A 12,007-nucleotide genomic window follows, 5' to 3' on the forward strand; every position below is an offset into this window, starting at 1 on the left:
CTTAATGGTAGAGTCATCTTTTCAGTTCTGAAGTCTGTGGTATGTTTTACTCTCCAGTCTAAGGAAGTACACAGTGGTTACAGTTCAGGACAAGAATATGAAAGAACTTTGTACCTGTTTTGATTAAACTTGATGTATATTGTTAGTGAGGGGGAGCTGAATATGTATACGAACATTGACAAATACATCTCTTGCCATTAGTGATGTGGCTTGTCAGCATAAGGGTAGGCATCACTGGTACTGCTTTTCTGTGCTAAGAAAGCCATTATAGCAGATAAATAGACTCTAGCCTGTTTCTAGCTAGACAGGTAGAACAAGACCTACCTGTCATGTGCAGACGCAAGTTATTTAAATTCAACCTCTGCTCAGTTCCTCTGAATGACTGATTGCTGACTTGCATTCTCTCACTGACGCACAGGAACAAGATAAATCTTTCCTATTGAATGGTATCTGTTGGAACCACGTGGTTTAAATGTTCATATATCTGGGTTAACTTTGGTTAAACAAATCAGGCTAGGGATTAGGTCATCAGAGGATTTTCTTTTGTCATCTTTGGCAAATTTCTACAAGTAAAGGCCCTGAGGGGAAAAAAGGTATGTATGTAGTGAATCGTAACTTAATGTTTATTAATGAAAACTTGTACATGTGCTCAAGACACATGCAACTTATCCAGGCAAAGAAACCAATACTGGAATGCTCCAAGAACTGGTAGAGGGATGGAGCGTAATGTCATAAGAACAAGCTGAACTAAAGCCAGAGATGTTACAAGGGAGATGAAGAGATGGTTGTGAAGTAGGGCTCAAAGATCGAGTCCAAGGTTCCAGAGTGTGTTTATGTATTTCTGTGCTATCAGACAATGTCTTTTAAATCCCCTTGAAAAACTTCTAGTTCAGACTACAGGAAAATTAACAGCTTTCTTTTGCTACCATTCAAGTGGAACCTTGCCAGCCCTGCTGATGTTGAAGTGATACAGATGTTGAAGTGTTAGATAATGGAACTGTTGTTGCTGTTAAAAAACAACCCCCCCAAAACTTTAAAAAAAAAAAAAAAAGGTTGTAGACGCAAGCACTTGAAACTTTTGGTACACAACAATTCAATTCATTTGCTGCTTTGCATTCACACTGTGGCCAAGATTACTTTTTTATCTTATGTTAGAATATCAGCTTATAACTAGAGGCTTTTTTCTTCAGAGGAGAACCGCAGCATGGACAAAGTCCAAATAATGTACATGCTCCTTATTTTATATATAATATTAGCACTTTGTTTTGAACATAGAATAGCTTTCTTTGGAGCACATCACTTAAATTTGCTAATACATAAGGCGCTCAGATAATTACTGATTTATTGAATAAGTATTCTTACAGGTGGGATCCAAGGCATAAAAATGAACCTCAAAACTAATTATAATTTTGGATTCTTTAAGTAAGACAATTGGGGCCTTAATTTTTTTTGTAAGTAGTTAATATAGGGAAGCTCTGTGTTCCAAGCACACTGTCCTAGGCTACTAAGTATTTCTGTAAGTCAGGCCTAACCTCTGTAGCCTAGCTTTTGAAAATGAGGAGTAAGCAATTAATGATAGAAGGTTTGTCATCAGCTTATCAGGGACCACATGCACCCTCTATGGCAGAGAGAGAAAAAATTAGGATTTTTTTAATGGGCAGCATTCATATGAACCATGAAAACCCATCTCTTCTCCAGCAACCTGATTTCCACCCCCCCCCCCCCCTTCCAATTTCTGCTACTCATCTGGCATTCTTCATCTGGTCTTGAAATGACTGTTTTTACTTGAAGTCTAATTTATAATGCAGTAAATTCATCGTGTGCATTAAATGAGGCAGGCATGCTGTTGAAAAATAGTGTTGGAAAATTATAGACACATTGTATGAAGAGAGATAAAGTAACAGCAAATGAAGCCTCAGGGTAGTTTAATTTCTGGTTTAAATTTATTGAAACAGTACCATCATCTTTAAATAACTTCTTGTGTGTTTATTTTGCAGTTAAGGTCAGCATGCTAGGCCTCTGTACCACAGAATGTTGAAAAGTCCTATGGTAATGGTTCTGTGAAACTTAGCAGATAGCTTACTAGAAAAACTTTATCTGCACTTACTATAACATTTTGTGGGTTTTCTTGAGTGATGAAGTTCACAGTCCAACCTGAAAGTTAATGCATGAGAGATTGTGTTAACAATGTGCCGTAGTAGAATAAAAATCAATCTCTTTCTCAGGTATAGGTAATGCATTCCCTTTGTTCAAGGAGTTTGAAATAATTTATGGGTAGTATGATTCTAGTCAAAGGCATTCTTAAGTGGCAGGGCAATCCACTGTTCCTGGTGACTGACAGATTTATTTGTGCCTACAAGCTGCAAGTGAACCATCATACTTGATCTATGAACTCTTGCTTAAATAGAAGAATACTGCAAGTGAGAGTTCCTCATATTCATGAATATGTTTAGGAAAAGATAAGATTTGTCAAACAGATAAGAATGCCTTTTTTTTTCCTATGGATGGATGAACAAAGTAATCCAGAAAAAACCCAAAACCCAGTCATCTGAATGTCTTTTTGTTAGACTGTGACTTCTAACTTGATTTAAAAATATAATGGTTATAAAAATGTTGTTAGAAAAATAATATAATCATGTTTCCATGAAATACATATGTAGTTTCATGATCATATATTAGAACGTAATTCTTGAGTTCAGTGAATGGTTCAGAGAAATATTGCACAATGTGCTTTAGAATTTAGATACAGAAGAATGGATTTGATTTAAGGTATTTATTAATAAACTCAAAACTTTCCTTTTTAAGGGAGCAAGTATATCGGAAATTAAGAAACAGTACCGTGCACTATCGCTAAAATACCATCCAGATAAAGGAGGAGATGAAGTTATGTTCATGAGGATTGCTAAGGCCTATGCAGCGTAAGTTTCTTTCTTGCCTATAAAAAATGGGAGCTTGATATTATGGGGGGGGAAACCTTTGAGGTAATAGCAGGGATGACCTAAGCAGCCAGGACAAACTTGTTCGGATATGTAACGGAAGTCAAAACATGTCTTGGTTCAGTGCATATTCGTTCTGTACAAGTTGAGAAGGATAATTTAATTGTTTAGCAACTGTCAGAATACTGTAAGGTGTTAGGTCTTTGTATTAAACTTCCGTGTCAGCTAGGAGAAGTGCTTCCTAAAGATGACAAAGAACAAAATGGGTGTTGCAGTTTTTAACCAACCAACCCTGTCACAGCAATTCTGAAGCATTGCTTAAAAATTAATATATGGTTCATTTCACCTGGTGATAAAGCCAAAGAGTAAGAGACAGTATTTTAACTCTGTTCCCATCTAGCGACAAAGAAGTTTCGTTCTGGTTCTGACTCAGTTTGCTCTTAGTTCCCTGGCATCCCTTATCATTTGTGCTTGCCTTGCAGTCCTGATTTTTCACTCGGTGACTGTTTCATATTACCTGTGTAGTTCTTAAAAGCTGAATCCTCGAATCCTCTTTTCCTCCAGAGTATCTTTTGGCCTTACCTGTGCTTTATAGCTTTTTTTTTAATCTGAGAGATGATGTCTAATATTAGAATGTGCTATAAAGAAAATCCCTATTTATTGAATTTTTCCATAATCAAGTTGTGGGTTTGGGTTTTGTAATGCTGTTCATAAGTGGAATGTTAATACAGCTTTATATTCTTTTCTACTCTAAACGATCATCTGTCAGAGTGCAATAGTCTCTGACCAGGTTCTTTTCAATATTCCACATGTGGAGCATGTAATGTTTAGCATCAAATTTACTTATCTGAAGGCAGTTGATGTTACATGTGATTTCTGATTTAGCGGAGCAATACATTTGTATTCTGTTTTTAGTATATTGTGTAAGTTAGACTTAGCAAAATACAGGAATTTCAATACGCAGTTCAATCACAATACCCATGCAATTCCCGTTACTGGTCTCTCTAATACACTCACTGTCATGACGTTGGCTGTCCCCAGGCACCGGGAAGGCATGCGTGGGTTGAAGCCAGCTTGAGCCCGTTGTTCTCTTCAGAATTCTTTTGCTAGTTGTCTAGTTTTTATACTCTATGTTGGGCTGAGCCAGGTATGCACTCCCGCCCATGCTGGTCTTGCAAACTTGGAGACATTCATACTTTTTTAATGCATGCGAAGAGAAACGTTTATACCACCAGTTGATCTGCTCAACTGTTGATAGGTGTTTATCTAAAACAAAGGCTGCCCTCCAGTCCCCTTTGTGTTGAGACAGTCAGCTGCTTTGCAGCAGCTGTGGTGGGTCACTGTGGTCTGTCTGAGCCTCATGGCACATTACCCTTGCCCATCCCCTCTGAGCCTTCTTCCATTGTAGGGGTTTATTGGGTCAGTCACATCATCAGAGAACCTAGCAAGTTGGTGATTTCTGCTTTTAAGTCCGTTGTCTATGTGGTTGACGTTACTGACCGAGAATCCTGTTTGGGGTGAGGTGAGAAGGAGAACCAACACCATGCTCGCTTGAGCAGTTTTGAAATCATACTTTCTGCTTAAACACATCTGCATCACTATGAAAGTCTCTTCGATAGGATATTCTGGTATTGCTTTCTGAACTCCTGAAACATCTCACTTGTTTGCTTTGCAAGCTAGCACTCAAATGCTTGGTTATACAGTTTGATACTTCAAACGCTATTGCAAGGGCTGTGGCAGAGGCATATCTTGAAGTAAATTACAGTGAAGTTCCTTAGCCATGCTGTCTTGAAAGGATATAAAATCTACCCATTCAGTAAGTCTGCTTGTTAACAAATGTGAGACTTGGAAATGATCAGGAGATGTCTGACTCGTTCACGGTTTCTTCCGTGAGTCAAAATCTTCCGCATAGCGAATGCCTGGTGTTCTGTTTCCTAAAGCAGTATCCTTCCTTCTAGTAACAGGGATTCTGTTTGAGGTGGTATATTATTGCCAAGAAACTGTCATTACAGAACAGGCATAGAAACTGTAAGATTTAGGAGGTGGTATCTTAATTTATTTCTCTCTTTTTAAATATGAAACTAGCGAGTTCCAGGAAAAAACCAACCAACCAAACACATGCCATCAAAGGCTAAAAGTCTAGAATAAGAGAATTAAAAGCCCGTATGGACAAATTCTGCTGTATTAACTCATGTTACATGTTCACCTTCCTTGCAAAAAAAGATAATGTTTTCAACCTTTGTTGTCTTTCAAAATTTGCTCTACTGTAACCTGGCATTGAAAAGTGCTCCTTGCTGATGGGTACACAGTCACTCTCATGAAAAGGGAGATGTGATTGTTCCATCTCCTGTACGAAGATGCACCTTCTGTGTCTGATTTCTTTTGCTGTCAGAGTGCTAAAAGAATTTGCCTGTGCATCATGAAGGAATACAGCAGTACTGTTTCATACCAGATTTCATACAAACAATAGCAGAAGCTGCTTAGGTTGCCAAACCATCTCTGAAGGATAGTATAAATGCCACATTTCAATGTATCTGTATGCTAATGATTTAGAGAAATTTCTTTACTTCTGTATTAACTTAATATCTCTTCTTGAAACTAGGTTAACTGATGAAGAATCACGAAAAAATTGGGAAGAATTTGGTAATCCAGATGGACCACAAGGTAACAATTATGAATGACAAAAGTTCTGTAATTTCTGTACGTTGAGCTGTGTAATATCTGATCATTTGAGAAGCACTCAGTCTTTATATATTTAGAATAACTTTTTCCTATGACTTGAAGCAATGCATCCAGTCAATTCTTTGCTTGTGAAACTGGCTCTGGGGTGGTGGTGGGAGGGAAAGGCAGGGAAGAGTTTGCTTTCACATTTCTCAAACTTCTTATTAGGGAAAAAAGAGAAGGATATTTTTTTAATTAGTCAGCTTCAGTAAGTATCTAGAGAGACTTGCCAATATTAAAAGGAGGTATAAGTGAACAATAAAATAATACTCATCAGAAACTTGTTGATTTTAAACACTTCTTAGTATTTATGATCAGATACTATAAATGTATATTGAAAAATTAACAACTAGCCATAATGCAATAAACACACTTTGAAGGGATGTACGTGAGGATATGTATGTATTTAAATAAATACTGTATACACATCTGCCTTCCATGTGCTGGAAGCAGTACTGTTTGAGTGTAGCTCTACGCCACCTTCATCTTGAGGAGTCCTGGTGATTATCCCTATGTGGTAGATTGTTCCTGGGCAGGTAGCTACATGAAAATAAACCTGATGATGGTGTAGTAAAGTTTTACAGTAGACGATCTGAACTAAAACAACTTAAGACTGAAAGTTAATAGATTTTTTTTTTTTCTCCTCCTATTTGCAGGTGCGTGAGTTGATTGTAAAATATCTTTGTGATCGTTGTTTAAGTGAACTAGTTGTGAGGAAGAATATTGTATATTTCTAGCTGCTTCTGATACTCATTATAAGCAAGAAGGAAACCTGCCATCTGTTAGGACAGGCGTCCATAGATCTCTGCTTGTTGATGCCCTGCAGTTTGCAGGACTAAGTTTTACTACGTATCTACATGGAATGAGTTAAGGCCAGCTTGGAAGTAATAAATGGAATTTAACTTAATTGTGAAGTTTCAAGTTGACATGAGGGAACTCTGTGGTGGAAATTCTTTTTCTGAATTATATCCATCCAACATGCGAAATTAATTTTAAAATGGAAAAAAACTCCAGCCCCTGAACTAGTGTTTCAAAGAAACAGTCTTCCCTCTCCCTTCAAAAAAACAACTTTGCCAGCTAAATCATAGTCTGACAATGGCATTTCTGATGCACTAAGGTGGTGGTTCAGTTTCTTTAACTACTCTGTTTTCATAGCATAGCAAATTTCTTTCAGCTCCTAGCTTCTCTTGGTTTCCTAGCCAGGCAAGCAGGAGGACTCTGTCCCTCTTGCTAAAAATGCAAGTAAGATCTTGTTTCAGAAATGCTCTGACATTATCAGCAAAATGGTACCATAAATTTTAGTCTGGTGTATGCACAAATAGCTTTCGTAGGACCTTTCCTGATGCTAAACTGTTTTTTGCACCCACAAGCTACTAACTTAGTGTTGCCAAGGTACAGGATTTCAAGCTGGGCAGTATGTCAGTGTCTTCGAACGGACCCGAAGCTTCACAAGAAAACTCAGCCAAAAGCTGAGGATTTAAAAGCATAAAGATCCTTGTGCGGTTGGCTTGGAGATCACTTTCACAAACTTAAGGAACTGGATTCCCGAAGGGCAAAATGAAATGATTCTTTGGTAGGGCAGCAGCTCGTACTGTGAGTGTGAAGCCTCCTGCTCTTCTGAAACCCTAACTCAGACTACAGTGGTATTGGAGTTCTCTGCTTTGCTTCTAGGTCTCTCATCATTGCTTCATCAGAAGAGTGGGAAGAAGCCTGAAATTTTCTCTCTCCCATCCTCTATTCTGTAACCTTGTTCCACATTGAAGTGTGAGGAGCTTTCTAATTTAGTGAAATTCATTTTCCCTTCATTTATATACCTGTAGTGTAAAAATCTGTATCCAAGCTATGTATTCTATTTTTTTAGTTCTGTGTAGTCAAAGAATGGAGGCAGTCCCTTATAGAGGTATATTCTGGGATGAGATGAAGCACATCTGGTGTTAGACATGTCTGACCAAGTTAGATGAGGTACATCCCACCCTCTGTGCCCAGCACAAAGGAACAGCAAGCAATATTCCTCTCTATGCAACTGAAGCAGCATGCAGGTTAGAGGCAGGCAAACAAGATTTTATCTTCGGCATGACTTGCTCCTTTACTAAAAATAAGATCCTGAATGTGCAAAATCACTTGAAGAGTGTTTAAAAGCAGGTGGGGGGTCCTGGAGAGTAAAAAGATATGCTTTTAATAATGTAAGGCAGTTTTAGACCATTTCTGCTTGGTTATTTGCTAGTGCTTCAGCTCAGCAAGCATGGATGGGGGCAAGGAGACTCTTGGACCAGAAGAGAAAGAGCTTTGTACTGAACTACTTCTGGAACAGTTTGAAGCTGCAATCCTAAAGGTCAAAAATATCGTGGGAAACTGAAGTTGATATCACCAGTAAAAGACGTGTTATATTTTTAGTAGGTTCTTCTAAAAATCCGTAACCATTAACAGATAGGAAAGTGTTTCCAGACTCTTCTCCAGAGCAGGGCGTTTCGTATGACTTAATGTGGTAAATTCACTGGGTGTTACTCTGTTGAAGTCCTAAGCTTGAGGTGTGGTCAACTTGGTCAGATCTTTAATTTGAGTCTCAACGAATAGTAGTTTCCAGCTTAACTACACAGAAGTCACGTTAGGCTTGAGCGTAACAACTATGTCTGAACTGATGGCTGTCACAATTTGTTAGAGACAGTATCGGAGTAGTATCTAAGTACACGGGGGATCCTACTCTGTCCTTATTTAAGGCAGTACTCATTGATACCTGCTAGTGCTGAGGAAAGCATATTTTTTGGTTTTGGTTTTTTGAAGCAGGCCCTAGAAATTTGTAAAGTCTTTTTTCTTTTTTCATTTTTTTCTTGGTTTCCTAGAACTTTTAGTGTTGGGAAAGGTAGCGTTTGCAAAGCTCAATTTATTACCTCTAAAGTGTCTGAAGACAAGCTATGTTATGCTATTCTGTATTCAGATCTGTGTACTGTAGATGTTACTGTTAGAGAATCATGTCTTCTGTTTTCTGCAGCCTAACTCCTTTTGAATTGCAAAGTGTTCCTTTCTCTTTCTTACCAATCACACAGAAATTTGAACTGGTAGTGGGTTTTATTTTTACAATTTACAGCTTAGAACACTTTCCTAAAGTTACAGACTAATACAACTTTTCCCATAGAATTCATTTGCTCTAACAATTTTCTTGCAGTTCATGTATTTACTGAACTATATGTATTTAAACTGCTGAAAACTCTGCAAGGCAAAGCTCATAAATCTTTCCATCTGTGAAATATTTCTCTCTTTTTTTTTTTTTACTATATTAATAAATCTTGCATATCTATTTCACTGCAATATGGTAAGCTAAAATCTTTGGTATTTCAGAAGTTGCATTTAAGTCATTATTTTATTGCATACTTGAGTGTATTTCTAATTCATTTTTTGATTTTTCTAGATTTGTTAGAATTTTGCTTATTGAAGAGATAAAAATGAGGATTTCTTTTTTTGTGGGTTGGTGGTTTTGTAGGGTTTTTTGTTTTGTTTGTTAGATTTAATGTGACTTTAAAACAATTCCTTAATATTTTATAGTGAATTTCTTTTCTTTCATCCTACAGCTACAAGCTTTGGTATAGCTTTGCCAGCTTGGATTGTGGATCAGAAAAATTCAATTTTGGTGAGTCAACTTACTTAGCTCAAGATTTTAAGGTGAACTTGCAAGTGTTCACCTTAATGTTTGTGCTTAATACTGTGCATTTTAGTAAAAACACGTAGTTAATAATACTTTGGTCCAAATACACATCTTTGAAGCAAATTTCAGGAGTCAAAAGTGTTAGAGTAGCTTAAATCTAACCTTTGAGAGTAAAGTATTAATATGCTTGGAAGGATCTCATTGCAGTGATAATGCGGTTGTATTGTGGTCACCCCTGCTACAAAGTGTGTGTTTGCTGTTGCAAGGAAACACATATAGAACTGTTTGTTTGCTGGATTTCTGTAGTTCCATTTGGTTTGCTAGCTATGCTATAATCATACAGTGTCTGAATGTTCTTTCTGTTGCATTTGTTGCTACAAGGTATTTGGCTTACCCGCTTGATTTCTTCTAATGCGGTAATCATCTTTGTCCACTCTATCAGTTTTAGCTGCCAACTCTTTATTAAAGAAATTCACCTGAGACAATGCATGGATGATTTAAAAGATTATTTACACTAAACTGATACTCCTTATTTAAGCCCTACCCAACTGATTATATTACTTCAGAAATAATGATGGGTATTATGCAATAAGATTACATTAATTTGTAGTAGGCTTGTGGTAATACTACTTGGCTGTATTTTAGAATAAAGATAAGCAAGAGTGGTATTTAGCTGAAGTATCTAATGCAGTATGTTTCATAATTTTTCTCTAGGTTTTGCTTGTATACGGATTAGCATTTATGGTTATTCTTCCCGTTGTTGTGGTAAGTATTATCTAATTAATATTCTACCCTCTGTAACCAAGCTGTAAACAAAGCTGTCTTAGACATAAGTAGAGTTGCTTGTTCTTGCCTTTCATGGAGAGAGCAAGCAAGTGAGCTTTTTTTTTTTTAATGTGGGTATTTTCTTTTACTATGGAAAAAGTGAAGCTGCTGTAGAGTTTCCAAAAAAATGCAGTGCCACGATAGTGAGAGGGCTGTAGGGAAAATATTAGGTATCGGAAGAGTTAGACTGATTTATGTAATTTGTCTTGTACCTTCTGTCATTTATCACATGAAAATTAATATGATGTGATGAACTCGAGTATATTCAGTGGTGTTACTGTACAGCCAAGACTGAGATGGCTGTAACTGGTGGTACTAGAATGATTACTGTGTGTGGAACAGGTTGTTGACTTGGTTTCTCCTGGTTGCCTTTGTTTTTTAACTTCAATTTTTATTGACCTTCTGTACACCATGAGATGTCTGCCCTTGAGATTTCTTTGTGTGAGAAATCAGTTGCTAGGTGAGTGGTATTTCGGGGCTCGGGTTTGCCTTACAGTATTGCTTTTGAACAATGTCCCTTATCCAGTGAGTGCACTGTTAGGGTATGGCGTAAAGACAGACTCAGAAAATTGACACCTGGAAACCTTCATGCTCTTGGGAAGAAGATATTCATTTGAGAAGGTGTCCTGGGGTCTTGGCAACTGCTTGCATCTCTGTGTGCAGAGGCTCAGCCAGGCATTATCCCTTCTCTTTGAGTGTCTTTCTGCATAATTGAAGATTTAGTGTAGAAAACGAGATGTGGCGATTTCAACAAGTTATTGACTAAGAAGTCTAAAATCCAGGGTACAATGTCTACATATTTTTCCTGTCTTTCCTTTTAGGTTTCAGTTGGTGTCTGTTGATGGGTTGTTTTTGTATATGTGTACTTTTAGTGATTTGATTTATACCAGGTTTATTGTAGCTCAAGTGAAAGTAAACATCCTTTCTGTTGTTATGAAGGAATGTCCTGAGCAGAGAGAAAAATATGCCTGTTCTTGCCCCTATGCCAGATGTAGACTTCTGCATTCAGACTTGTCACTGTAAATTTCTTTTATAGTCAGTGAAGAGGAATAGTCATTTTTATGGAGCAAGTTATTTTATCATTTCATTCTAAAGTAGACATACAAGATGATTCATGCCTTTAATGGGCCTGTTTCTCTTTTATGAATCAATAAAGAAGCTGAAGTTAACTACAGTGTAGTCATCCTATATCTCAGATAGGCATCTAAAATAAAGGCTAGTTCCACCCTTTGGAACCAGATCAACAAAAAAGGAAAATACTGATACGTAGTTCTTCCTATACCTCCACTGACCTAAATAATGTTCTGTACATGAGGCAAGAGAGACGAGCTGTATCTGCAAAAGCAGTTAGGGCAGCCTCTTTCATGTACATTTGGACTGGCTATAGTTATATTTTTCTTCCAGTACCTGTACTTAGACAAAAATTTGATAGCTATGGGATTCTAATCTAAATTTTTCTGCAGAAAAACTTTACAAAAAGTTGTGTACTATTTTGTGTCAGGGTTCATCTATTCATGGAAGAATCAAATCTAATTTATTTAAAACAAAAAGTTTGTGGGGAGCAAGTCCTAGAGCATTTCCTAAATAATTAAGTAAATTGGCAAGTTCTTGCTGTAGTAGGGGAATTTACACTATTGCCTATTAAATTCGTAGTAGTAAACATCACTTACTACTTTACTGCTTGTTACGTTTCACTTGTGATAAACTTTACAATAGATTAAGGTGTATCTTGGATGTTTTTTCTCATGTTAGAGAGCTTTGCTTACAAGGAGGAGTTTAATGAACAGACTGCAGTTTATAACCCAGCACACCATTTTTCTTAAAATATATTATAGAGTACAATCACTGTACAGTGTGCTCCATAATTTGAAGTCACTGGTGTAAT

The 12,007-nt window shown here is 37.1% G+C and overlaps 1 protein-coding gene across 1 annotated transcript in view; it reads left to right on the forward strand.

Annotated features, from left to right (window-relative positions):
* SEC63 (SEC63 homolog, protein translocation regulator) overlaps positions 1–12,007 on the forward strand; it is a 62,000-nt gene that overhangs the window by 20,467 nt on the left and 29,526 nt on the right. The window contains exons 4-7 of the mRNA XM_052781378.1: positions 2,806–2,918; positions 5,539–5,600; positions 9,224–9,282; positions 10,012–10,062. Of these exons, the coding sequence (XP_052637338.1) occupies positions 2,806–2,918; positions 5,539–5,600; positions 9,224–9,282; positions 10,012–10,062 (285 nt within the window). The remainder of the gene's footprint in view (positions 1–2,805; positions 2,919–5,538; positions 5,601–9,223; positions 9,283–10,011; positions 10,063–12,007) is intronic.

This window comes from Harpia harpyja, chromosome 3 (assembly GCF_026419915.1).
Source record: "Harpia harpyja isolate bHarHar1 chromosome 3, bHarHar1 primary haplotype, whole genome shotgun sequence".
In the NCBI taxonomy this organism is placed as follows: domain Eukaryota; kingdom Metazoa; phylum Chordata; class Aves; order Accipitriformes; family Accipitridae; genus Harpia; species Harpia harpyja.